We start from the raw sequence: 25,098 nt of genomic DNA, 5'->3' as shown, positions 1-25,098 counted from the left end.
TCTCCTGGAGCAAAAATGGCTTCATTTGGAGGGTGGAGTTTCGATCATTCTACCTGGGGTTGTCAGCCTCCAGACGGTGTCCAGAGATCTCCTGGGATTACAGCTGACCACCAGACAACAGGGAAGAAGAACTAGTTTTTATACTCTGCTTTTTTCCTACCCGAAGGAGTCTCAGAGCAGCTTACAATCACTTTCCCCTCCTCTCCCCGCCACAGACTCTCCATTGAGGTGGATAGTGTTGTCAGGTTCATCAGCCCTGCTCACGGGAAGAATGCCAAGACGAGCGAAGGTAACCTGGAAGTGACATGGGCACATTGGAGGCATCGGGTGTGTATGACGCTCTGAATTTTGGATCAAACTCTATGGTAGACTTTGCACAAGTCAGCTGTGGCTTGATGGCATTTGCCACTCCATTAATAAATCGGAAGGCACATGAAAATGGTTGAAGCAGATTCATTTCCTGGCCACAGGGTGGCACCTTCTGCCTTTGTGATGGGGCAGATGTCTTTGGATCAGGGAATGTCTATGCTTAAATCCGTTTGTTTAGAGGTGGGCACCGACTCTGGAAGAGATTTGAACTCTTTATTGTGACCCCAATCCTGGTACGAGCAAAATGGAACTAAACTGACATATAAGGAAAGGTTGGGGGAGCTTGGTCTGTTTAGCCTAGATAGGAAACGACTGAGAGGGGACCTGATAGCCATCTTCAAGTATTTAAAAGGCTGCCATGTAGAGCGGTGGTCCCCAATCACTACATTGTTGTTACTATTATCACTGCACTATAAGCTGAGCCATCTGTAGCACTCCTGTTTCATGTAAACCACCCTGAGCCTTCAGGGAGGACGGTATAAAGGTAAAGGTATCCCCTGTGCAAGCACTGGGTCTTGTCTGACCCTTGGGCTGACGCCCTCTAGCGTTTTCATGGCAGACTCAATACGGGGTGGTTTGCCAGTGCCTTCCCCAGTCATTACTGTTGACCCCCCCGCAAGCTGGGTACTCATTTTACCGACCTCGGAAGGATGGAGGGCTGAGTCAACCCTGAGCCGGCTGCTGGGATCGAACTCCCAGCCTCATGGGCAGACAGCATTTCTGCCGCTTACCACTCTGCGCCCCAAATTTATAAACAAACAAATAAAAAACAATTCCACCAGACACCGAAGACATCTCATCTTTATTTATTTATTACATTTATATACTGCTGCTCCCAGCAAGCTCTCACGGAGTTCACATCAGATAAAAACATCCCATAAAATCTCCAGATATTTCAACATTCTTAACGTGTAATAAAAGCCCCATAAAATCATACCCTGACGAAACCTCTATAATAACAGTTAAAATAACAACAAAGCATTTAACAATGGCGGTAGTCACACCCAATTCTTCCCAGGTGTCGGTAGGGTTGTAGCACCACAGATGGAAAAAGGATAGGGATAGATGTCCTTCATCCAGGCCTGGTCTAATCCCAGACTCAGGCACAATGCAGGGGGACTAACACCAGTGGTGGGGAGTTACACTGCTCTTCAGCAATCCTTGTGGCATTTTTAAGGCAGGAGACAAACAGGCAGTTTGCCACCACCTGCCTCTCTGGAGTGACCCCGAAATTCCTTAGTGGTCTATAGAGCCCACCCTCTGAAGCCTTATTCTGGAGGTCAGGTGTAATTCATGGAGAATTCCATGCATCATTCATTCATTCATTCATTCATTCATTCATTCATTCATTCATTCATTCATTCATTCATTCATTCATTCATTCATTCATTCATTCAATATACCACCCTCCCAGCAAACCAGCTCAGGGCAACGTACAACAGTGAATAACTATGACAATGTAAGTTAAAAATAAATAACATTGTTAAACCACTTAAAACTACATCTGTTCACTGACCTCATCAGTTATCAGATCCATGGGCTGGAAGCCAGGACCGCTGGGAGTTCTGTTGGCTCTTTATTGTGAGCCCAGCATGGTGTTACAAGAGGCAAAACTGAATGACAGAAACCCACAACCACCCCCAGGTTATATACACAAGTGCACGCTGTCAGTCAGTTTTGCTTTAAACTGACTGGATCCAGGAAACGGGATCTCGCTGTGCATTGATCAATTACACTGCAGGCTTACAGTTCTACTCCAGACCTCAAGCTCGGTCCTCAGCAGATCTACAAACACAACAGATGCCATCCTCCAGCTGGGGCCTGGGGACCCCCTGGAATTATGGCTCATTTCCAGATTGCAGAAATCAGTTCCCCTGGAGAAAACGAACGGCCTGGGTAGGGTTATGGGAATTGTAGTCCACTGACATCTGGAGAGGCACAGTTTGGCCACCCCTGCTAGAGTCTACCCCCAAAATCAGGGGAACTGCAGCAGTGTAAGGTCTCCAGTTCTAATAATGGCAGGTCCATTTATAATAGTGGGAGATCTCCAGCTGCCGCCTGGAGGTTGACAACACTGTTTGGCTTCAGCACTCCATGGCTCTGCCACCACAGGAAGGTTAGTTTTTTTTTGTAAAGGTAGTAAACAGGCAATTTAGTAAACAGGCAATTGAAGGCAATTTAACCTTGACTTAGTTTATTCCTCCTCTCCCTCCCGCACCCCATGGCGCATGAACTCCCTTCTTAATGAACGTTTACTTTCCCGACTTTTGCAATGTTATCGCCTTAATCTCCGGATAATAGATGTTTACTGTGCCAAGCTAAGCCAGGGGGAATTGCTTAAGCGTCCTTGTTGTTTAGCGACACGTTGGGCAACACTGTTCCACCGGCTCCTCCTTTCTGCTGAGTCGGGGTAGGAGAAGGCGGCTGCAGGCCTGTGCCCAGGGATTGGAAGCTGTGGGCTCAGGGGCCACTGCCCGTTCCATTTTCAGAGGAACTCAAATGATCTCCTACAGACAAGTGCTAAGCCAGAGGCCATCTTATATCTGCCTAGAAACGCCAGCCTCCTGGTGGGACCTGGAAGCCCCGGGAATTACAGCTCATCTCCAGACTAAAGAGGTCGGTTCTCCTGGAGAAAATGCTGCTTTGGAGGGGGACTTCATAGCCTTACCTTTAAGGCCCCGTGTCCCTGCCTATGCCCCTCAAAGGGGCACTCGGCCACAACCAACCAGCTAATGATCCCTGGCCGTAAAGGAGCCCGCCTGGCCTCAACCCCGGGCCAGAGCCTTCTCCGTCCTGGCCCCCACCTGGTGGAATGAGCTCCCGGAGGAGATCAGGGCCCTAACGGAACTAAAACATTTCCGCAAGGCCTGCAAAAGGGAGCTCTTCCGCCAGGCATTTGGTCAAGACCAGGCGTAACCAACATCATCTGCAGGGCCCCTGCTCCCTCCCTCCTCCCAGAAATCCATCATGTTCTGCTCCTGGACCTGTTTGCACTGTGGCTATCGTTACAATTATCCATTAATGGTATTAAAGTTATGGCTATCTATATGTTATGGATTGTTTCTTGCATTGTTTTCTATGTTTCATGTAAACCGCCCTGAGCCTCCGGGGAGGGCTGTATATAAATATAATAAATAAATAAAAATAAATAAATTATACTTCACTGAAATCCCTCAAAGCCCAAATCCCACCCATTCCTAGCTCTACCCCCCCCCCCAAGTCTCCAGCCATCTCCCAATCCGGAGTTGGCAAGCCCAGTTTGATTCAAGGGATAAGCTTTTATGTGCATGCAGAAGTCTGCCTGCATCCCTCAAATAACACTTGGTTGGTCTTAAAAGGCCACCTGGACTCAAAAACTTTGTTCTGCAGCTTCAGGCCAAAATGGCAGCCCACCTGAATAAATTTTCTTCCACTTCCTTCGTCTTTTTTACCTGCAGGGGGGCAAGGGAAGTTGCCTAAAGGCCGTCTCTCGAAAGCCCCTGCCGGAGGCGGTATCTCCTTGCTCTTCCCTGCAGATCACAGGATAACCGCCTGCTTCAAAACAAACGGGAGCTGATGGGATGCCAAAGGGCCTGCAGGCAAAGGATAATTTTAAAGAGCTGAATGGCTCAAAGCCGCTGGAGGAGTTCAGGAGGAAGGTGAACAGGAGAGCTGCTCCCCGAGGCAGCTGTTTCTGTCTGACAATAGGTACCCCACAGAGCACTTTATTGGTAGCCCCTGGCCGCAAAGACATCCACCTGGCCTCCCGCTGAGCTAGGGCCTTTTCAGTCCTGGCTCCAACCTGGTGGGACAAGCTGCCGGCTGAGAGCAGTACAGTTCTGCACAGCCTGCAAGATGGCGCCCTTCCGCCAGCCCTGTGCTTGACCAGAGAGGCCTAACATGGGCCTCCTTCCACCACTCTAAGATGCCCCCTTCCTCCATGCCCTTGATAGGGGTACCTGCCATCATTAATGGGCAGAGAAAATAAATGAGGGCTGTTATATGGGGGAGGGGGGTAGTTAATTAGTTAGACCAGGCTTCTTCAGTCAGGGTTTCATGAAATCCTGGGGTTTTGTGACAGCCCTCGAGGGGTTTCCCAAATGGGTGGGAGTTAATTTTTAATTTTTTAAATAGTAGTTAAACATTTATCCGGTGATATGATCATATATGGTCATGTTGACCTTCCCCTGCCTCCCAAAATAACCAACGTTGGGCTGGGGGGGATGGGAAGGGGTCCCGGGTGGGCATGTACCCAGCTCTGTTTCCCAACCCTATTCTGCACAATTGTGCCACTTCTGTGGTTTCTCAAAGCCTAAAGAATGGTTCCAGGGTTTCTCAGTAGTAAAAAAAGTCAAGAAAGGCTGAGTTAGACAGTTAAATCAGGTGTTTTTTAGAGAGTTGGTTTAATTTTTAAAAATATTAATGTAAAATTTTTAATTCTAGATTTGATAAAGTATCTATGTATTTTAATGATGCTGTAGACTGCCTCAAGCCCTTTTGGGAGAGAGGCAATCTAAAAGAATAATGTGTTCCACTTGATATTTCTGGTAAGGGCTAGGACGAGCTGGTCTCACGGCTTAAGGCCACTCAGCACTTAACACCCGCTCAGGGCGATGGCCCCATAGCCAGCAGGAGCACAGATAAGGTGACAGGGGTGCCATCATGGGGGCCCCACCGCTAGCACCCCTTGTATTCCTGGATGCAACGGGCTTTCAATCCAGTCCCTTGAATAAAACTTTGTAGGTCTTCAAGGGGCCCCAGGACTCCCGGTTTTCCTCTCTCCCTGCATTTAGGGAAACCATGTCCACACAAAAGCGGCTTTCATAAGACTGGACTGGATCGTAGCTAAAACTGATAAACCCTGATATAAAGATAACAAAGAGGGAGAAGACGCTGGGTAGTGTTCGGGGAAGATTGCCAAGAGCCGAACGGAGGACGTATCCGGTCTGAAAGTCTGCCTAGCAGCTGTCCTGCAAAGGAGTGGCCAGGGGTGGGCGTTTTCCAGGGCGAGGAATAATCAGAAGCTTGCAGGAGCGGCCTGGATATGACTCAGTGCGTCCTTTGGCAAGGTTGTTCCTGACTGTGCAATATTTTTCAGTCTTTCTACCCACACTTGTTTTCCAAGGGGCCCCAGTTGAGTACGGAAAAGGTGAGTGGATCGGGAGGAGACATTGTTCAAACATGGCCAGTTTAAAATATTTTATTGTCCCGGAGGTCTGTACACATTAGCACCTCCCGTACAGTTGCTACTAATAACAGGGCTCTCTCAGCCTCACCCACCTCACAGGGTGTCTGTGGTGGGGAGAAGGAAGGGAAGGTGATTGGAAGCCGCTTTGAGACTCCTTCGGGTAGAGAAAAGTGGCATCTAAGAACCAACTCTTCTTCAGTAGTATCAGGGCTCCCTCAGCCTCACCTCCCTCACAGGGTGTCTGTTGTGGGGAGAAGGAAGGGAAGGTGATTGGAAGCCACTTTGAGACTCCTTCGGGTAGAGAAAAGTGGCATCTAAGAACCAACTCTTCTTCTTCTTCAGTAGTATCAGGGCTCCCTCAGCCTCCCTCCCTCACAGGGTGTCTGTGGTGGGGAGAAGGAAGGGAAGGTGATTGGAAGCCACTTTGAGACTCCTTCGGGTAGAGAAAAGTGGCATCTAAGAACCAACTCTTCTTCTTCTTCAGTAGTATCAGGGCTCTCTCAGCCTCACCCACCTCACAGGGTGTCTGTGGTGGGGAGAAGGAAGGGAAGGTGATTGGAAGCCGCTTTGAGACTCCTTCGGGTAGAGAAAAGTGGCATCTAAGAACCAACTCTTCTTCAGTAGTATCAGGGCTCCCTCAGCCTCACCTCCCTCACAGGGTGTCTGTTGTGGGGAGAAGGAAGGGAAGGTGATTGGAAGCCACTTTGAGACTCCTTCGGGTAGAGAAAAGTGGCATCTAAGAACCAACTCTTCTTCAGTAGTATCAGGGCTCCCTCAGCCTCACCTCCCTCACAGGGTGTCTGTTGTGGGGAGAAGGAAGGGAAGGTGATTGGAAGCCACTTTGAGACTCCTTCGGGTAGAGAAAAGTGGCATCTAAGAACCAACTCTTCTTCAGTAGTATCAGGGCTCCCTCAGCCTCACCTCCCTCACAGGGTGTCTGTTGTGGGGAGAGGAAAGGGAAGGCGACTGTAAGCCACTTTAAGACTCCTTCGGGTAGAGAAAGGCGGCATCTAAGCACCGACTATTCTTCTATACATAATATTATAAATACTCAGGATGCTATGGATCTTAGTGAGTTCTGTTGACCAGAAGATAAAACAAATTTAAGCGTCCAGTGTTTCAAAAGCAGGCTATGCTCAAGGGAAGTGCTTTCAGGGTCCCGTAAGGGTCCTGTAGGAGCCAACCTGCATCCTAAGTATGCTGCATAAGACGGCACCAACAAAAGCTCACGGCATGCTTTCTTCTTCTTAAGATTATCTTTCCTCTCAAATTAATCTCCTACTAAAAATATGTATGTACGTATGTACTTTTTTCATTTCTATTTTGACTTGCCCCAGAGGTCTCATGGAAGTTCACATCAACAGGATTTAAAAAAAAAACATACAAATTTATATTTGAAACCCATTAAAACCAATACTGATGTCTGTTTCCGGCACCACTAGCCTGGCAGGTACAACATGGGCAGGCATAAAGTGGAGGATAAAGGGGTTCTGTTGTTTGGCTGCGGGACCCCTTGGATGGAAAAGGTGGGTCCTGACCTCAACCAAATGCCTGGTGGATGGGGGGAAGGGTATAACTTATATTTATACTAGGGGCCAAGCCCATTGCATTGAGGAATACAACGGGTGCTAGATTTGGGGGGTACGGTGCGTGTGGAAGAACTCTGTGGATGGCCTCTCCCTCCCCCCAGCTCTTGGAAAGACTGCAGGCTGGAGACCCCCAGAAAGGGAATTCATCGGCAGGGGCAGCTCTTATGCAGCAGGGATCTGCAGCTTCCAAGCCTCAGAGGGAAGTGGAAGGAGGAGGGGGTGGTCAGGGGTGGGGGTCGGAAGGTGATTGGCTGGCCGCTGGAGAGACAGGCAAGCCGGTTGGAGGAGGAGGCGCTCAGGGGCGGGACAGCCGCCCTGAGTGAGTGTTAAGCGCTGAGTGGCACTTAAGCCATGAGACCAGCTCCTCCTCCAAGGCCTTACCAGAAATATATTATATGGAACAGATTTTTGTGTTTTATTTGATGACTATTTTAATGCTTTATATACCGTTAAAGGACAGCAATCTGAATCAGAATACAAAGTTTGTTTCTCTTCTTAATAAAACTCTTGTATTCTTTGACGCAGGAAGGTCCTCCGCCCATCCCTGCATCTTCCAACTCTGCCAACGCTAGCGTGAAACATACAGTTAAAATTTTAAAATTAAAAGGTAAAAAGTCAAAACCTTATTTGCCTTTTTAACTATACACCCACCCACCCCTACACCTGTTTTTTCAGCCACTGATTTATCACCTAATTGTGGCGAACTTCTCGGGAAGCAAAGAAGGTGACCTTCCTTTTTTTTGCTTTGGAAATGGAGCCCGGCTTACTGCAAGCCTACAAGTTCTTGCCCTCTGCTCAGATTCAGAGAGAATGTCAATAAAGGTGGGGTACTGATGTAAACAGACCTGACAGGGAGGAGAAGAGGAGATAAAAACCAGGGCCAAGGCCGATGGTGCAACATCAGGTAAAGCATATATTTCTCCCCCCAGTTAAATTTCCAACAGAATTCCCTACGTGTGTCACACACAGGCGTCATCAGGGGAATGCGTTCATCTTGCCATTGTTTTTTAAAAGAGAATCACAGAAATGCTGATTCTGTGAACTTAGGCGGATGGTGAGAGGGTGGGCAGAAGGGATTGGGTCCACGCCTGGCTCTTTTAGCTCTCTCTTGCATGCCCAGGGAAATGCCAATCACCGCTTTGGGGGCAGGAGGCAAAATTCCTCCAGGCCAGACTGGCCAGGGATTCTGGGGGTTTTGCTCAGGGGAGGGGAGTGTCATCCGGGCATGGAATTGGGGTCACCATGGGTGAGCAGGTAGTTGTGAATTTCCTGCATTGTGCAGGGGGTTGGACTAGATGACCCTGGAGGTCCCTTCCGACTCTTAGGATTCTATGATATTATGATTCTAGACTGGTGGACCAGACAGTCTCCAGAATGTGCTGCCAAAAAAGGCAGAACAGAGCCAGCTCTTGGGAACCAAGTAGCATGAAGTTCCAGGGACTAGCAGCCATTTACCCAGGCTGCGTCCCTTTGGAGGAGAGAGCGTAGGATAATTTCTTTTTGCAATATTTGCTTTAGCATAGAGGTAAAGGAAGCAGGTGTGTTGCCTTTTATATGCATGGAGGCACTTTTATTTCTTGCTTCGGAAATATGTGCTAAAGTGCCAACTCGTGGCTCCCTGTGAGTTAATGACTTCCCTGACCTCTTGTTAACAGCCTGGGTTTACTCGTTTTATCTGACAGGGAAGATTTAGGCTTGATCAGGTCTAAGACCCACTTATTTGTCTTTTTCAGTGGTCCCCAGTTTCTGTAAAACTCTCCTGCAGCACCACGTTTCACAGGAATCAACGTGCAGGAGAATATTTCAGCCTCCCAGGACACAATGTGAGCCAGCATGGTGTAGTGGCTGAGGGTCAGCGTGGTCTGGTGGTTAAGCGAGGCGGCTTCTCATCTGGCAAGCCGGGTATTGATTCCCCGCTCCTCCACGTGCAGCCAGCTGGGTGACCTTGGGCTCGCCACGGCACTGATAGAGCTGTTCTCACAGAGCAGTCCTGTCAGAGCTCTCTCAGCCCCTCGTGCCTCCCAGGTTGTCTTTTGTGTGGGGAAGAAGGGAGAACAACACGGTGACCCACCGGAATCCGGTCTTTCTGTTGGCTTTCTTGCCTTTGCAAAAAAAAGAAAAGTATTAATTTCTTGAATCTCCCACCTTTGCTGTCTGGGGCCCTTTCCAGGTTCCCTCCTTCATTTACATAAGCAAAAGGGAAATTGTTCTAAACCGCAAGCACATTCCAGCCCAACCGGTTTAGATTTATGCATTCCAAGCGCCGAGTGGCATGTCTGATTACCATTTTTCAACCGTTGACTGAGTCTGGCTCAAGCCGGCCGGTGTTGCTGCCCCAAGGATTCACTTTTCCGGCATGGCTCTGGTCCATTTTGCAGGCTGAACCCCGTACCCTTGCCTGTGCGGGAACAGCAATAGGAATCAGGGTCAGTTCCCCAGCCAAGTCACCAAACGCCTGCTAGTAGGGCAGGGATGCCAACCTCCAGGAGGGACCAGAGGCTCCCTTGGGATCACAGCTCATCACCAGACCCCAGAATTCAGCGTTTCCTGGAGAAAGCTCATGTTTCGGAAGGTGGCCTTGTACCCCACTGAGGTCCCTGTTCTCCCCAGCTTCCATCCTAACCTGAAGCTCGTCACCTTACTCCAGGGGTAGTCAAACTGCGGCCCCCCAGATGTCCATGGACTACAATTCCCAGGAGCCCTTGCCAGCATTCGCCAGCGAATGCTGGCAAGGGCTCCTGGGAATTGTAGTCCATGGACATCTGGAGGGCCACAGTTTGACTCCCCCTGCCTTACTCCTTTATCTCCAACATCTGGATGGGAGGCAGGGATGCCAGCCTCCAGGTGGGGCCTGGAGAACCCCCCCCCCCAGAATTACAGCTTCTCTCCAGACTACAGATATCAGTTCCCCTAGAGAATGTGGCCATCCCAAATCTCAGCCACTCTCAGCTCCACCCCCAAAGTCCCCAGGTATCTCCCAGCCCAGAGTTGGCAGCCCAAAACCATCCCCTTCCAAAAACCTGCCTTTCCTTCACGCTGCCTCTCACCGCTGGACAGGGGTGGGGATGCCAGCCTCCAAGTGGGACCCAGGGATCCCCTGGAATTACTGCACCCCCCTGTCTGAAGAAATTAGTTCCCCTGGAGAACTGCTTTGGAGGGTGGAGTCCCTAGCATTATACTCCACTGAGGTCCCTCCAGCCCACTCCCAGCTCCATCCCCCCCAAATACTCCAGGTATTTCGCAGCCCAGAGGTGACAACTCTAATTCCTTCTCAGGAAGGAAGACCACAGGGAGAGGCCCTCCCAACTGGCCCGCCAATCAAAAGCCGTTTTTATTTTGGACAGCACTGGACTAATTTTGTTTTATTTACCGGCAGTCCTAATTGAGATTTGAAACTGTTGGTCTCTGCCCTTTTCGTAACTGCTGTTTTATTCATACCGTAAGCGGCCTAGAATACCCCGAGGTAGAAAGGCAGCTAGTAAATGTTTAAACCTTTTAAATAAATAAAGGGCATGGGGAAATAATTGCTCTTCAAAATGGTCCCCTCCCCCACATGCACACATTAAAGAATGTCTTTGAGTTAAGAGGGTAGCCAAGGAAGAAGAAGAGGAGTTGGTTCTTATATGCCGCTTTTCTCTATCCCAAGGAGGCTCAAAGCGGCTTCCAGTCGCCTTCCCATTCCTCTCCCCCACAACAGACACCCTGTGAGGGAGGGGAGGCTGAGAGAGCCCCGATGTTACTGAAGAAGAAGAGTTGGTTCTTATATGATGCTTTTCTCTCCCTGAAGGAGTCTCAAAGAGGCTTACAGTCGCCTTCCCTTTCCTCTCCCCACAACAGACACCCTGTGGGGTGGGTGAGGCTGAGAGAGCCCTGATATCACTGCCCGGTCAGAACAGCTTTATCAGTGCCATGGCGAGCCCAAGGTCACCCAGCTGGCTTCATGTGGATTCTTCATGTGCAGAATCGAACCCGGCATGCCAGATTAGAAATCCACACTCCTAACCACCACACCGAACTGTCTCCAGACGCTCGATGCCGAAGGGACAGATTTGGCCTGCGAACTGGAAACACCGGGCAGATCTCTCTGCCTAAAGCTCCTCTCAGATTGTTCTTCGAGGATGGATTCGTTGTGGTCTTGATCCGAGGCAACGTTGAGCAACCTTTTCTCCTAACCTGTTACCAAGTCCTGGCAAGCAGGGGTAGTCAACCTGTGGTCCTCCAGATGTCCATGGACTACAATTCAGCAAACGCTGGCAGGGGCTCATGGGAATTGTAGTCCATGGACATCTGGAGGACCACAGGTTGACTACCCCTGCTTGCCAGGACTTGGCAAGGCAGCGCTGAGGTGTGAGAGAAATATATTCGGGATCTGATTCCATGGGTAGGAAACTATGCAGGACACTCGCCACCCTATTTTGGGCAGCCTTGGACCGACTTTGCTGGCCATAGCAACTGTTTAAATCGATCACGAATGGGGGGCAGCGGGAACGAAATGCACCTGTAGGAATCGGCGGGTCAATAACGCTTGAGGGATGCCCCACAGCAGGGCTTCTAGCCCTACTCTGTCCTTTTAAAAATAATTCATTAAAAAAAAAAATCACTGGTCTGTCTTCTCAAAAGGCGCGTTCCCACGACACCGGCGTTCGCGTGTCTGCCCTTTCCCACGTGCCCCCTCCCACCCAAGTGAGGAGAACGTTCCAGGCCCGGCAGGCGCTGCGGCGGGAGCAGGCGGGGCGGAGGGGGCTCAGCCGGCGGGCTCGGGGTGCCTTGTGGGGCGCGTAGTCCGGTCCCTCCGTGGCCGGCGGGCTTCTGGCGCGGCGAGCGGACTACAATCCCCGGCGTGCTCGGCGAGGGGCGGGGCGGAGGGGAGCCGCGCGTGCGCTGTGGCGCCGGGGCGACCGCCGAGCCGCCTTAAGGTCTCGGGGCTCTCGCCGCTTCCTTTTCGGGCTCCGGGGCCGCTGAGCGTTTGGAGCGACGCCGCTGCGCCAGGTAGGCCGCGGCCGGGGCGGGGCTGCCGGGGGGCTTCCAGGGAGGGGTCGTGTGCCCCAGGCAGGCCGGGGGGGTCTTTTTTTTGGGGGGGGGGGTCTCGGCCCTGGGAATGCCGGGGCTTCTACCCGCCCTGCGCCTCGGTGGAAAGGCGGGCTATCAAGGAAGGGCGGCCGGGGAAAAGGCGCTGTGGGAGGGATGTTTTTATATGGGTCAGTTGTTAGTATGTTTTATCATAGAGCTGGGAGGAGGGAACTCCTGGGTCATCTAGTCCGACCCCCTGCACTGTGCAGGACGCTCACAACTACAAGTCAAAACAACAAATCGCCGGTTGGTATTTTTCTTTCCCTTTTTCCTGGCATCTAGGCTATTCCTAGAGAGGACTGGCATAGGATCGTAGAATTGCAGAATAACAGAGTTGGGAGGGGCCTCCTGGGTCATCTAGTCCAACCCCCTGCACTGTGCAGGACACTCACATCCCTCTCGCTCATCCACTGTCACCTGCCACCCCCTTGAGCCTTCACAGAATCAGCCTCTCCGTCAGATGGCTACCCAGCCTGTTTTATGTTTTTAAGATATTCCTTGTTTTGACATTGCTACTGTCGAGGATGATTTTTTGCAAATGGTTCAGTTTGGGATGTACTCCTTGCAAGCGTGATTGTTGGCCCCATTTGTTATGGGATCCTTGGCCCATGAACGTGCCTCCCCTGGGCTTGCCCTTGGCCCTATGGAAGCCTCTGCCCAGCTGTGGCCGGGGTCAACTCCAAGGTCTTGAGTGGCTTCTGCTGTGGTTTCCTTTTGCAGGAAAGGCCACATGCAAAGTAGAAGTATGGGGGTTTTTTTTGGGGGGGGGAGGAAGGGCATGCTTGCCAAAGGGTCATGGTCACAGGGAGCCAGCTCATACTGAATCAGACTCTTTTTTTCCCCCATGGAAGTCAGCATTGTCAACTCAGGCCGGCAGCTGTTCTCTAAGTCAGGGGTAGTCAACCTGTGGTCCTGCAGGTGTCCATGGACTACAATTCCCATGAGCCCCTGCCAGCAAATGCTGGCAGGGGGGCTCCTGGGAAATGTAGTCCATGGACATCTGGAGGGCCGCAGTTTGACTACCCCTGCCCTAGGGTCCCAGACAGAGGTCTTTCCCGTCACTTCCTGCCCGTTCCTTTTAAACTGGAGGGGCTGGGGATTGAACCTGGACCATGGCCCCTCTCACACGCATGCATCCCATTTAGCGGTACAAAGTACACTCACAGCACACAAACATCCCAGTTGGGGCAAATTCATGATCAGCCCCATCCTTGCTGATGGCTGTTGCACCCTGAGATCTGTTCAGAGTCCGGTAATGAAATAGCGAGGAAGGCAGAGGGTCACCGGACTTCTTTGAGGAACTAAATGGGAAGGGGAGGGAGAGAATAGTGTGGCTGAGCCTAGAGGGGAAACGGCCTGTCCCTTTAAGACCGCCTTAATGCGGGGTGAATCTTCGCCTGCCCCTTTCCATGCATTAAGCCTCTGTTAAAGAGACATGGCCCTTTTTCTCCAGGCCTGTGGGCAACGCTAAGGCTGTGAGACTCTTATCGGTCAAGAGAACAGAAAAGAACCGGAGCAATGAATGTAGAGGTTTCCCGACCTGCCTCTCAGCCTCTTTGTGAAGGTGCCGTGCTTTTCGGTCATTGACTGCCCACTCCTTCCTTCCTTCCTTCCTTCCTTCCTTCCTTCCTTCCTTCCTTCCTTCCTTCCTTCCTTCCTTCCTTCCTTCCTTCCTTCCTTCCTTCCTTCCTTCCTTCCTTCCTTCCTTCCTTCAGCCCTGTTCCTTCCTTCCTTCCTTCCTTCCTTCCTTCCTTCCTTCCTTCCTTCCTTCCTTCCTTCCTTCCTTCCTTCCTTCCTTCCTTCCTTCCTTCCTTCCTTCCTTCCTTCCTTCCTTCCTTCCTTCCTTCCTTCCTTCCTCTTACTCCTTTCTTCCTTCCTCTTACTCCTTCCTTCCTTTCTTCCTCTTACTCCTTCCTTCCTTCCTCTTACTTTTTCTTCCTTTCTCTCCTTTCCTTTCTGTCCCTCCCTCCCTCCCTTAGCCCTAAGTCTTATTATTTTCCTTCCTACCTACCTACCCACCCTCTTTTATTTCTTCATGTTCACAGAGTTAAAGGATTTTTCGTGCATTCAGCCGTCCTGCACCCTTTCTACAGGAACTTGGTTGGGGGCAGAACGCCCCTGTTGGGCCATTCTGCACAAGCGTGTATGAAATTGTGGAACCGCTTGTGCCGGACGAGGCCCTTGTTGCTGACCCCTGGTGGGAAGTGGATAGGGAGGAAGCTCCGTTTCGGTCGCTGCAGAGAGAGAAAGACTCGGTCCTGCGTGGTGGTTTTGAAATGGTGGGGTAACGGTGCAGCTTTTAAGGCGTTTCGGTGCTGTTTATGAATCACCCTGCCGAGGGTGCTGCATAACAGGGAACAGGCCAAAATTGCAACGTGTCAGGGTGCAGACTCCTCCTTCGACCCATACAGGACAGTTTGGTAAGCGTGTGTGTGTGGGTATCAAGTGGGTGGTCAGTGGGAGACGGCTACCCCGGTGTGTTGCAGTGAATAGAGCTAAGCCGGCAGCCGGTATGTTCAGGGATAAGCTCTTCCTACTCTCTTTCTTAAAGCAGTTGTGCAACGGGGCCTGTTTTTGCCCAAGGGCTTTGGCACAGGCACGTTGCGCCAGCTCAGGCAGCCCGAGGTTATTCCGTTAGCTCTTGCCCGGCGAAGTTGCGTTGAGGTCGCCTGCAAACCGTTCGGTCACCCGAGAGGCGTTAAGTAGAATGACTTTGGAACATGATGACGTCCGGTGATCTTTTTATAACACTCCTCCCATCCCCCTTTTAAAAAAGTGAGCACGGGAACAACCAAGCGGGGTTGGGGATTGGGTGAGATGAAGGAGAGGCTATGGCAGGCGTTGTAGGATTCTGATCGGAATTGCCATATTAGTCACACCAGGGATAGTCAGACTGCGGCCCACCACATGTCTATGGACCACAATTCCCATGAGCCCCTGCCAGCATTTGCTGGCAGGGGCTCATGGGAATTGTAGTCCATGGACATCTGGAGGGCTGCAGTTTGACCACACCTGAGTTAACACCGCGTACCTGACCCCCGTGCGAGGAGGTGTGTATAATGCTGTGTACCAGCCGTCACGCTTGAGCAATACAAGTTAAAGTCAAAGTCTGAGATGACCTCTCAGGGCAGAGGTGGTCACGGGGAGAAATCTCAAGTGAATTCTGGTTGCGTGTTTCTCCTGGAGTGGCTCTGTCTACCCCAGTGTCTACCATTCCCCGGAGACCATTTAAGTTGGCACCGACTGCTTCAGGGACTCCATCCAGCCACCTCATTCTCTGTCGTCCCCTTCTTCTTTTTGCCCTCGATCGCTCCCAGCATTAGGCTCTTCTCCAGGGAGTCCTTCCTTCTCATGAGGTGGCCAAAGAATTTGTTTACTTTGTGTGTTACGGTCTTAAACACATTCGGGATGGTCGGTATGACAAAAATCAAAACACACGGATTCCAGACATGGTTTGCAACCAGTATGCCTGACTTTAAGAATGTGTGTTTATTTATGCACCGGGAGGGGAGGACGGAGGGAGATGAGAGGTAGAAAATACTTTAAAAAAATGATTTAGTTGCTCGCCCTGTTTTGGTCGCTTTCTCTTCCTCCTTGGGATTGCTTGGGGTCACCTCAGGTGAAGCAGCCTCATTCCCGCAGCAGGAACTAGGAGTACGGTCAGCCACCCGTGTGTCGCAATCGGGTTTTGAAACCGTAGCCCGAGCTTGTTGCAGAAGATCCGCAGGGGCTTCCTCCCTCGTAAAACTTTACCTTCCTTCTCCTTCCCAGACTTTTCCGAGCAGCGAGCGTGCATTTCCTAACCCTGGCGTTGACGGGAGGAGAAGATGAAAGATATCGACCTAGGGAAAGAGTACGTTATACCCAGTCCTGGATATAGAAGCAGGAGGGACAGAACCAGCTTGGAGCGATCCGAAGAGCAGGATGGGCTGAAAGGATGGCAAGAGAGGAGCAAGGTCAGGACTCATGAGCCTTCCCCTTCCCCTTCCCCCTCACTTCCCCCCAGCCCTGTTTCAGGCTCCCGTGGGAGCAGACGGAATTGCATAATTTTGCTGTGTCAACTTTGTGATCAAGCTCTACTGTAATAACACTGCACTAATCTGCTTAATGTTTGCATGTGACACGAGGGGAAGGAGAGCTTACAGGAAGAGGGCATGTTCCCATAAGCACGGTGGTTTCTCGGTGCTGCTTGCCAGAAGTAAATGCACGGTCAGGCCTGTGTTTCTGTATTCCTTTTCACGGGGATTAGCGCATATTTCCCAGGGAAGGATGGGACAAGGCTATTGTATACAACAGCCCAGCCTTTCCAAGGTACGGCAGCTAAGCGATACCTTTCCCTGCCTGTGGAGAGCCAGTTTGGTGTAGTGGTTAGGAGGGCAGACTTCTAATCTGGTGAGTTGGGTTTGAATCTGCACTCCCCCACATAAAACCACCTGGGTGACCTTGGGCTTGCCATGGCACTGATAAAACTGTTCTGACCGAGCAGTGATATCAGGGCTCTCTCAGCCTCACCCTCCTCACAGGGTGTCTGTTGTGGGGAGAGGAAAGGGAAGGCAACTGGAAGCCTCTTTGAGACTCCTTCGGGTAGAGAAAAGCGGCATATAAGAACCAACTCTTCTTCTTCTTCAGTAATCTCAGGGCTCTCTCAGCCTCCCCTCCCTCACCGGGTGTCTGTTGTGGGGAGAGGAAAGGGAAAGCGACTGTAAGCCGCTTTGAGCCTCCTTCGGGTAGGGAAAAGCGGCATATAAGAACAAACTCTTCTTCTTCAGTAATCTCAGGGCTCTCTCAGCCTCCCCTCCCTCACAGGGTGTCTGTTGTGGGGAGAGGAAAGGGAAGGCAACTGGAAGCCTCTTTGAGACTCCTTCGGGTAGAGAAAAGCGGCATATAAGAACCAACTCTTCTTCTTCTTCAGTAATCTCAGGGCTCTCTCAGCCTCACCCACCTCACAGGGGGTCTGTTGTGGGGAGAGGAAAGGGAAAGCGACTGTAAGCCGCTTTGAGCCTCCTTCGGGTAGGGAAAAGCGGCATATAAGAACAAACTCTTCTTCTTCAGTAATCTCAGGGCTCTCTCAGCCTCCCCTCCCTCACAGGGTGTCTGTTGTGGGGAGAGGAAAGGGAAGGCAATTGTCAGCCGCTTTGAGCCTCCTTTGGGTAGTGAAAAGCAGCCTATACGAACCAACTCTTTTTCTTCTGGATTGAATCGGGCTCTTGTGTACGTACCGAGTGGTGGATGGCACTGAACTGTAACTCCACGACACACACATGCAGGTCTGGGATGAGTTAACCTGCCTAGTCTCATTTTCGGTTTGAGGGCTCGTCTGCAAATGGCGCATTGTGTGTGTGTTTGTGTGGGGGGGGCACTTTATTCATTTTATTCATTCTTTCATTCATTTCATTTATATATCTCCCCTCCCTGGGACGTCTCAGGGTGGTGTACATGGAAGCGGAGACCCAGTACATATAAAAGATGCATAATGAGATGAACGGAGGGTCTTTCGGCGTTCTGCAGGGCCTGCAAAACGGAGCTCTTCCTCCAGGTGTACGGTTGAGGCCGGGTGGCAAGGAAGATCAGGGCCCCCCCCTACATGAGTGGTGGGAGCGATTTACATCAGCACCCTCGGTTCGCCCTCTCCCTGCTAGTGTGTGTTTTTACGGGATTGTTAGACCGGGTATGTGCTTTTTGCCGCAGCATCTTATCTGGTTCTTTTACAGGCTTCTGTATTTAATGGATTTATATGCCTGTTTTAAGGGGTTTATGGGGGTTTTAGTCAAATATTGTAACCTGCCTCAAGCCCTTGGAGAGGTGGCCGATAAATTTAGATGATGATAAAAGCAGTCAGAACCTGGAACTTTGTGCCCAGGGTGATAGATCAGGTCAGTGGAGGGAGACAGCAGCTGGGCAACACCTTTAGATTGGGTTGTGCGGAGGGTCAGAGTTGCTTGATGGGGCTGGGTTTGAGGGGAGCCCCAGGCTCCCGTCTCAATCGAGAGCCTGGCGAAAGAGCTCTGTTTTGCAGGCCTTAAGGAACATTTTGAGTTCCAATGGGGCCTTAATTGCATGGGAGAAAGCCCTGGCTCTGGTCAGGGAATGGGCCAACTCTGAGGACACCTAGTTCATTAGGAAGTACTTCTTTGCACAGCCTGTTGTTAAATCGTGGGTTCCACTGCCACCGACTACAGTCAGTGCATGCTTTAGGATGCTTAGGGCTGATCCTGCGTTGAGCAGGGGGTAGGACTAGATGGCCTGTATATGGCCCCTTCCAACTCTATGATTCTATAGAATGACAGACGTGACGTAGCAACCTGACTGAAGGTGACCTGGCTTGGATTTGGGTCCATGCCAAGATGGAAGCTCTGTTGGGGAATTTCCCCACCTTCAGGAGAAAAGAAAGAAAGTGGAAGGAGGAACTGGGGATATAAATGTTGCTAATAAATAACTTTGAAAGGCAGAGTGAAATTTATGTTTTTTGTCTCCCCTCCCACCTCCATAAATCAGTAAGTTAGAATGAAGCAACAGGAGTTTGATTGGTTAAAGAATGACTTGGGGGGGGGGGCATTAATAGCTCAATGACAATATCAGTTCAGCAGTGCCGTTAAGTCTACGGAGAGCCAGCCCCATGTCTGGTGATTTTTAGGAAAGAGATTATGGCCCTGGCCCAGTTTGGTTTGTTTAGTGCCATTGTGTGACTGGACGGCGTGTTTACGTTTCCAGTACAGTTTGGTTTGTCCCATCTCTGCAAAAGAGAGTTTACAAAAGGTGCTGGAAAAGTATTGGGGACAGGGTGAGAGTTCATTTCCCCCAAGGAAAACCAGCAGTGGTCAGGACTTTTTAGCTCAGAGGGAGAGGTACAGCTGCCTGCAGAAAGTCTCAGGTTCAGACTCCAGCTGAAAGGGTCAGGTCACAGGTGATGTGAATGGCCTCTGCTGACGACCCTGCCAGTTTAAATAGACCATACAGATTCAGGATATAAGGCAGCTTCATAAGTAATTGGAGAGTCAGCTAAGCTAGAATACAGTTAAATCATGGGTGGAGTTAAGAAAGCGGCAAGAGAAATTTTCATCTCTTCTGTAACGGAGAACTTGGGATCTCACGGTGAAGTCCATTGCGTGTAGGGTCAAGCTAAAATGATTGCTCTCTTGAGGTATCTGAAAGGTGGTCCCTTGGAAGATGCCAGGAAAAGGTTCCTGTTGGCAGCAGAGAATGAGACCTGCAGTAATGCGTTTAAACAAAGTGTAGAATGTAACCAACTAGATATCGGGGGGGGGGGAATTCACACTAGTTCAGCAGTGGAATGGGCTGCCTAAGGAGGAGGGGAGCTCCTCCTCACTGGCCGTCTACAAGCAGCAGCTAGACAGAGACTTATCCTGGATGTTTGAGGCTGATTCCACACTGAGCAGGGGGTGGGACTAGATGGCCTGCACGGCCCCTTCCCACTCTAGGATTTTCTGAGTCTAGTTCAGCAGGAGAATGGGCTGCCTAAGGAGGAGGGGAGTTCCTCCTCACTGGCCATCTACAAGCAGCAGCTAGACAGAGACTTATCCTGGATGCTTGAGGCTGATTCCACACTGAGCAGGGGGTGGGACTAGATGGCCTGCATGGCCCCTTCCCACTCTAGGATTCTCTGAGTCTAGTTCAGAAGTGGAATGGTCTGCCTGAGGAGGTGGGGAGCTCCCCCTCACCATCAGTCTTTAAGCAGCAGCTGGAGAGCTCCTTCTCCTGGATGCCTGAGGCTGATCCTGCACTGAGCAGGGGGTGGGACTAGATGGCTTTCATGGTCCCTTCCCACTCCAGGATTCCCTGAGTCTAGTTCAGCAGAGGAAGGGGCTGCCTAAGGAGGTAGGAAGCTCCCCCTCCCTGTCGGTCTTCAAGCAGCAGCTGGAGAGCTCCTTCTCCTGGATGCCTGAGGCTTCTTCTCCCTAAGGGTCTTATTAAATTTTCCTTCTAGGATAGCAGGCGCTGGACTTGATGGCAATACTTACATTCCTTAACACTTCCTGGTGGATGTTTGGTTCCATGTGAGTCCACCAGCACCTTAGATAGCCCAGGGAAGCCGGATCCCATCACATCTCTGAAGCGAAGCAGGGTCAACCCTGGCAAGTATTGGGATGCGAGACCTTCAAGGAACACGAGGAGTCGTGATGCGGAGGCAGGAAGCGGCAAGCCAGACAACCCTAAATCCTCATGGCTACACAACGCACAACACACAATAAATGACAATTGAAGATCCACAAGGTTTCTAGAGTCTACGCCAGGGGTAGTCAAACTGGGGCCCTCCAGATGTCCATGGACTACAATTTCCAGAAGCCCCTGCCAGCGAATGCTGGCAGGGGCTTCTGGGAATTGTAGTCCATGGACATCTGGAGGGCCCCAGTTTGACTACCCCTGGTGTACACTTTGGGCAGTCAGAGCTTCCATCATGGGACACAAGTAGGGTGGAGAACTGAGTCATTGGAGTAGGCTTTCTCAGCCAGTGTTTTGTGAAACCCTGCGGTTTCCTAACTAGCCTGGAAAGATTTCTTGAAAGGGTGGGACTTAATTTTTTTTAAAAAATGGTTAGAAATGTATTGGGTGATATGACCATATATGGCGTGTCCACAGCTCTGCTTCCCCATCATATTCTACACAATTACATCAATTCTGGGGTTTCTCGAAGCCTGAAGAATGTTTCAGGGGTTTCTCAATGGTAAAAAAGTTGAGAAAGACTGTGGTAGAATGGAGGGGGATTTGGTAAAGAATGATTGCAAAGGGGTGTAGTCTTAATTTTTCTTTTCTTCCTTTTAGTGGGGTTATGGAAATTGGGTCAATTGCATGAACCTGGCCGCCATTCTTGTCTTGCCTTGTTGTGATCGGTGTACTGTGTTTTATTGTTCTTGTTACTGTTTTTAGGGGATTGGTTTTATGTGACCTGCCTCGAGCCTCCGGGGGGAGGCGGGATATAAATTAAAGGATAATAATAATAATAAAGAGCCTCTTGTGGCGCAGAGTGGTAAGGCAGCCGTCTGAAAGCTCTGCCCATGAGGCTGGGAGTTCAATCCCAGCAGCCGGCTCAAGGTTGACTCAGCCTTCCATCCTTCCGAGGTCGGTAAAATGAGTACCCAGCTTGCTGGGGGGTAAACGGTCATGACTGGGGAAGGCACTGGCAAACCACCCCGTATTGAGTCTGCCATGAAAACGCTGGAGGGCGTCACCCCAAGGGTCAGACATGACTCGGTGCTTGCACAGGGGATACCTTTACCTTAATAATAATAATGGGTATGCGCTGAGAACCGGAAGCAAGAGAGTTAGGCCCTGGCTTCACCTACAGAGAAGGGTCAGCTAAAGGAGGCCGGTTGACCCAGAATACTTTGCCGCTGTGGGGGCAATACTTTCTGAGCAGCCCTTAAGTGTGCGTACTCCTATAACTCCCGGAGCTTCGGTTATTAACTTAGGCCGATGCTTTAAGCAGATCATTATTATAGTGCCCGGCTTTGGGTTGCCGCTGCCTCTTTCAAGGTTCTGTTGAAATTCTGCTTCTAAATAATTAGAAAGCCGTCGGATCTGGGTGTCCTGGCTGGATGCCTCCTGGGAAGCCCCACCTCTGGTCTATCAAGAGCTGCCCTAGATAACTCACAAAGGTCCTTCAATTTTGCAGTGTTTCTGGCAAGCTCGCAGCTGTCAGCTGGGTCCCTTTTTCAGTGTGGGGGTGCCAAAAGAACTTCCTGCCAAGTCCTGCTTGTTGAGACGGCCTCATAGCGACTAAAGAGGAAGAAACCAGCCTGTATTCCCAACTCCAGTGAATGGACCCTGAATACACCAGTTAAGCCGTCCCTCTGGGTCTCCGTTAAGGAAGGAGATAAACTAACCCATAAAACTTCTTTAAAAGCACAAGCAAGTCTTGTTTGTTTTAGGAAACAGGAAGTTTGTGGCTGGACAAGGAGGAGATTATTTACATTTATTTTGGACATGTTATCCTGTAACATAAACCGTAAACTGTATCTGGCTTGAGGTTCTGGTAATTCTGGTAATTACATTCAAGGCCATACGCCAGGGGTAGTCAAACTGCGGCCCTCCAGATGTCCATGGACTACAATTCCCAGGAGCCCCCTGCCAGCATTCGCTGGCAGGGGGCTCCTGGGAATTGTAGTCCATGGACATCTGGAGGGCCGCAGTTTGACTACCCCTGCCATACGCGGTCTGGGTCCTGATTGTGGTTTTATTGTATGGTTTTATTGGGGGGTGTTATTTATTGTACTGCAAGGCGAACAAACTGGTCAGTGGTAGAGGAGATCAGCCCTGACTGCTCCTTAGAAGGCCAGATCCTGAAGATGAAGCTCAAATACTTTGGCCACCTCATGAGAAGGAAGGACTCCCTGGAGAAGAGCCTAATGCTGGGAGCGATCGAGGGCAAAAGAAGAAGGGGACGACAGAGAATGAGGTGGCTGGATGGAGTCACTGAAGCAGTCGGTGCCAACTTAAATGGACTCCGGGGAATGGTAGAGGACAGGAAGGCCTGGAGGATCAGTGTCCATGGGGATGCGATGGGTCGGACACGACTTCGCAACTAACAACAACAACAATGTATTGTAACTGGCCTTGAGCCTACAGGAGTAACAAATTTTAATAATAATAATAATAATATCATCTCAGAAACCACCTCTCCACCTATGCCTCCCAAAGAGCTTTATGCTCCTCTAATACCAATAAACTGGTGATCCCCGCCCCCAAGGAATCTCGTCTATCAAGGACCAGATCAAGGGCTTTCTCTGTCCTGGCTCCCACCTGCTGGAACGAGCTCTCAGAAGGCACCAGGGCCCTGCCGGAGCTGAAACAATTCCAAAGGGCCTGCAGAAAGGAGCTCTTCCACCAGGAATTTGGCGAAGACCCGCGAAGAAGCTGCCACCACCAACCAGAAAGCCCCGTAATCTGCACTAACTGAAAACCGGACCATGGCGCCGACTGGCCAAGCTGTTGATGTTATTGAATGCTGTTATGCCACACTGTTTGTTGTTGCTGTTATTATATTATACTTTGATACACATTGAATGTTCATTGTACTTTATCACGTATGAGAGTTATAATGTAAACCACCCTGAGCCAAAAGGGAGGGCGGTATATAAGTATATAAATATAATAAATTCTTTTCTGAGAAGATTTGTTTCTTTTTATGAAGAGGAGTTGGTACTTATATGCCGCTTTTCTCTACCCAAAGGAGTCTCAAAGCGGCTTCCATTTGCCTTCCCTTCCTCTCCCCACAACAGACACCCTGTGAGGGAGGGGAGGCTGAGAAAGCCCTGATATTACAGAAGAAGAAGAATTGGTACTTATATGCCGCTTTTCTCTACCCAAAGGAGTCTCAAAGCGGCTTCCATTTGCCTTCACTTCCTCTCCCCACAACAGACACCCTGTGAGGGAGGGGAGGCCGAGAGAGCCCTGGTGGTGATATTATTATTATTATTATTATTATTATTATTATTATGTATTCAATTTGTTACTCACCTCTCCCCAGAGGCTTGAGACGAGTTACATCATATAACCCCCCCCCCCCAATAAAACCCATACTCCAAGTCTGCTGCTGGAAGTCTCTTAGGCCTTAGGCAGGTTTCCTCTCACCCCCTCAAGGCATATTTTTTCCCTGCTACTCTTCAATATATTTTTCCTACCTGGAAGAAAAACATAGGTGAGTCAGAGTTGATGGTCCACATCTGTGCTTTACTCAGGTGTCGAATTCTCCCTGTTTGTGTCTCCGTCTCTTTCTGTCTTTCATCTCTGAATCAGAAAATGAACAGCTACCCCATCAACTCCTAGTGAGGTTTGTGTAGGATTACAGAGGAGGCTGAAAATTTCAGCCAGTGAGTCTCAGAGGAGGTCAGAGGTTAACCGGAGTGTGTTTTTGGACAGTTAATCAGGCCTGGGGCCTTTTGCTTGAGGCTCTGACCTCGCAAAATCACTTTGGTGTGTTTACGTTGGCAGAAGAAGGCATTCTCCCTCCCGGAGCCGAGATCTATGTCGCAGTGAGGTTGACTAGGGCCAGGAAGCGTCTCTTTTATTGAGAGTAGAAGCCGCTATCTGATGATCCTGGAGGAGCAGTACGTTCTGATCTCCTTGGCGTCTCCGTTGAAAGCGGAGTGCGTCACCGCAGGGGCCCAAACAGCATGACTCAAGGGCTAAACACCACCGGTTGTATAACGGGGCCTGAAAGGCTCTACTGTGTGCATGGGATGGTCCCAGCCGTAAAACGGCAACCCGTCAACTACGTCACGGTAAACCGGCAAGCATGGCTAAATGAAAAATTCTGCTCTACAAGTTCCAAGGCCTAGATTAAAAAAACAAAGAAGCTTCTACCATGTGGGGAATAAATACGGTTGAGCGGTTCGGCATCCGAACCGGCCGTTCGTGCCCACAGCGCCCAGTGGCGTGGGGTGGGGGGGAGTTTCGGGCACCAGTGTGCACATGGGCAAAGATACGCAGGCATGTGCATGCATGCTGCCACCACTGCCCCTTCTGTAGGGGTTGTGGCATTAGGGTGGTTTTGAACTGCTGGGGTAGAGAAAAGTGGCATATAAGAGCTAACTCTTCTTCTTCAGTAATATCCGGGCTCTCTCAGCCTCACCTGCCTCACAGGGTGTCTGTTGTGGGGAGAGGAAAGGGAAGGCAAATGTAAGCTGCTTGGAGACTCCTTTGGGTAGAGAAAAGCGGCATCTAAGAACCAACTCTTCTTCTTCAGTAATCTCAGGGCTCTCTCAGCCTCAACCACCTCACAGGGTTTCTGTTGTGGGGAGAGGAAGAGAAGGCGATTGGAAGCTACTTTGAGACTCCTCCAGGTAGAGAAAAGTGGTATTTAAGAACCAACTCTACTTCTTCTGCTCTCATGTTCTTATGAAGGCCTTCTCTGCCCTGTTGATGGCTGTCCAGAGGAGCTGGTTG

General features: G+C 50.4%; 1 protein-coding gene across 7 annotated transcripts in view; it reads left to right on the top strand.

Annotated features, from left to right (window-relative positions):
- Positions 1 to 5,399: 5,399 nt before the first annotated feature.
- The window catches only part of ABCC5 (ATP binding cassette subfamily C member 5), a 60,396-nt gene continuing 40,697 nt past the window's right edge, over positions 5,400 to 25,098 (top strand). For 2 of the 7 annotated variants that reach the window (XM_077348129.1, XM_077348130.1), the window contains exons 1-2: positions 11,955 to 12,114; positions 15,967 to 16,151. In XM_077348129.1, coding sequence (XP_077204244.1) covers positions 16,023 to 16,151 — 129 coding nt within the window. In that variant the 5' untranslated portion in view covers positions 11,955 to 12,114; positions 15,967 to 16,022. Of the gene's footprint in view, positions 5,498 to 7,653; positions 7,733 to 11,954; positions 12,115 to 15,966; positions 16,152 to 25,098 lie in introns of those variants that run through there. The other 5 variants (XM_077348125.1, XM_077348122.1, XM_077348124.1 and 2 more) reach the window with 4 other exon arrangements.

This window comes from Paroedura picta, chromosome 8 (genome assembly GCF_049243985.1).
Source record: "Paroedura picta isolate Pp20150507F chromosome 8, Ppicta_v3.0, whole genome shotgun sequence".
NCBI lineage: Eukaryota > Metazoa > Chordata > Lepidosauria > Squamata > Gekkonidae > Paroedura > Paroedura picta.
Note: the sequence above shows the minus strand (reverse complement) of the source record. Positions and strands in the feature narration are given on the sequence as shown.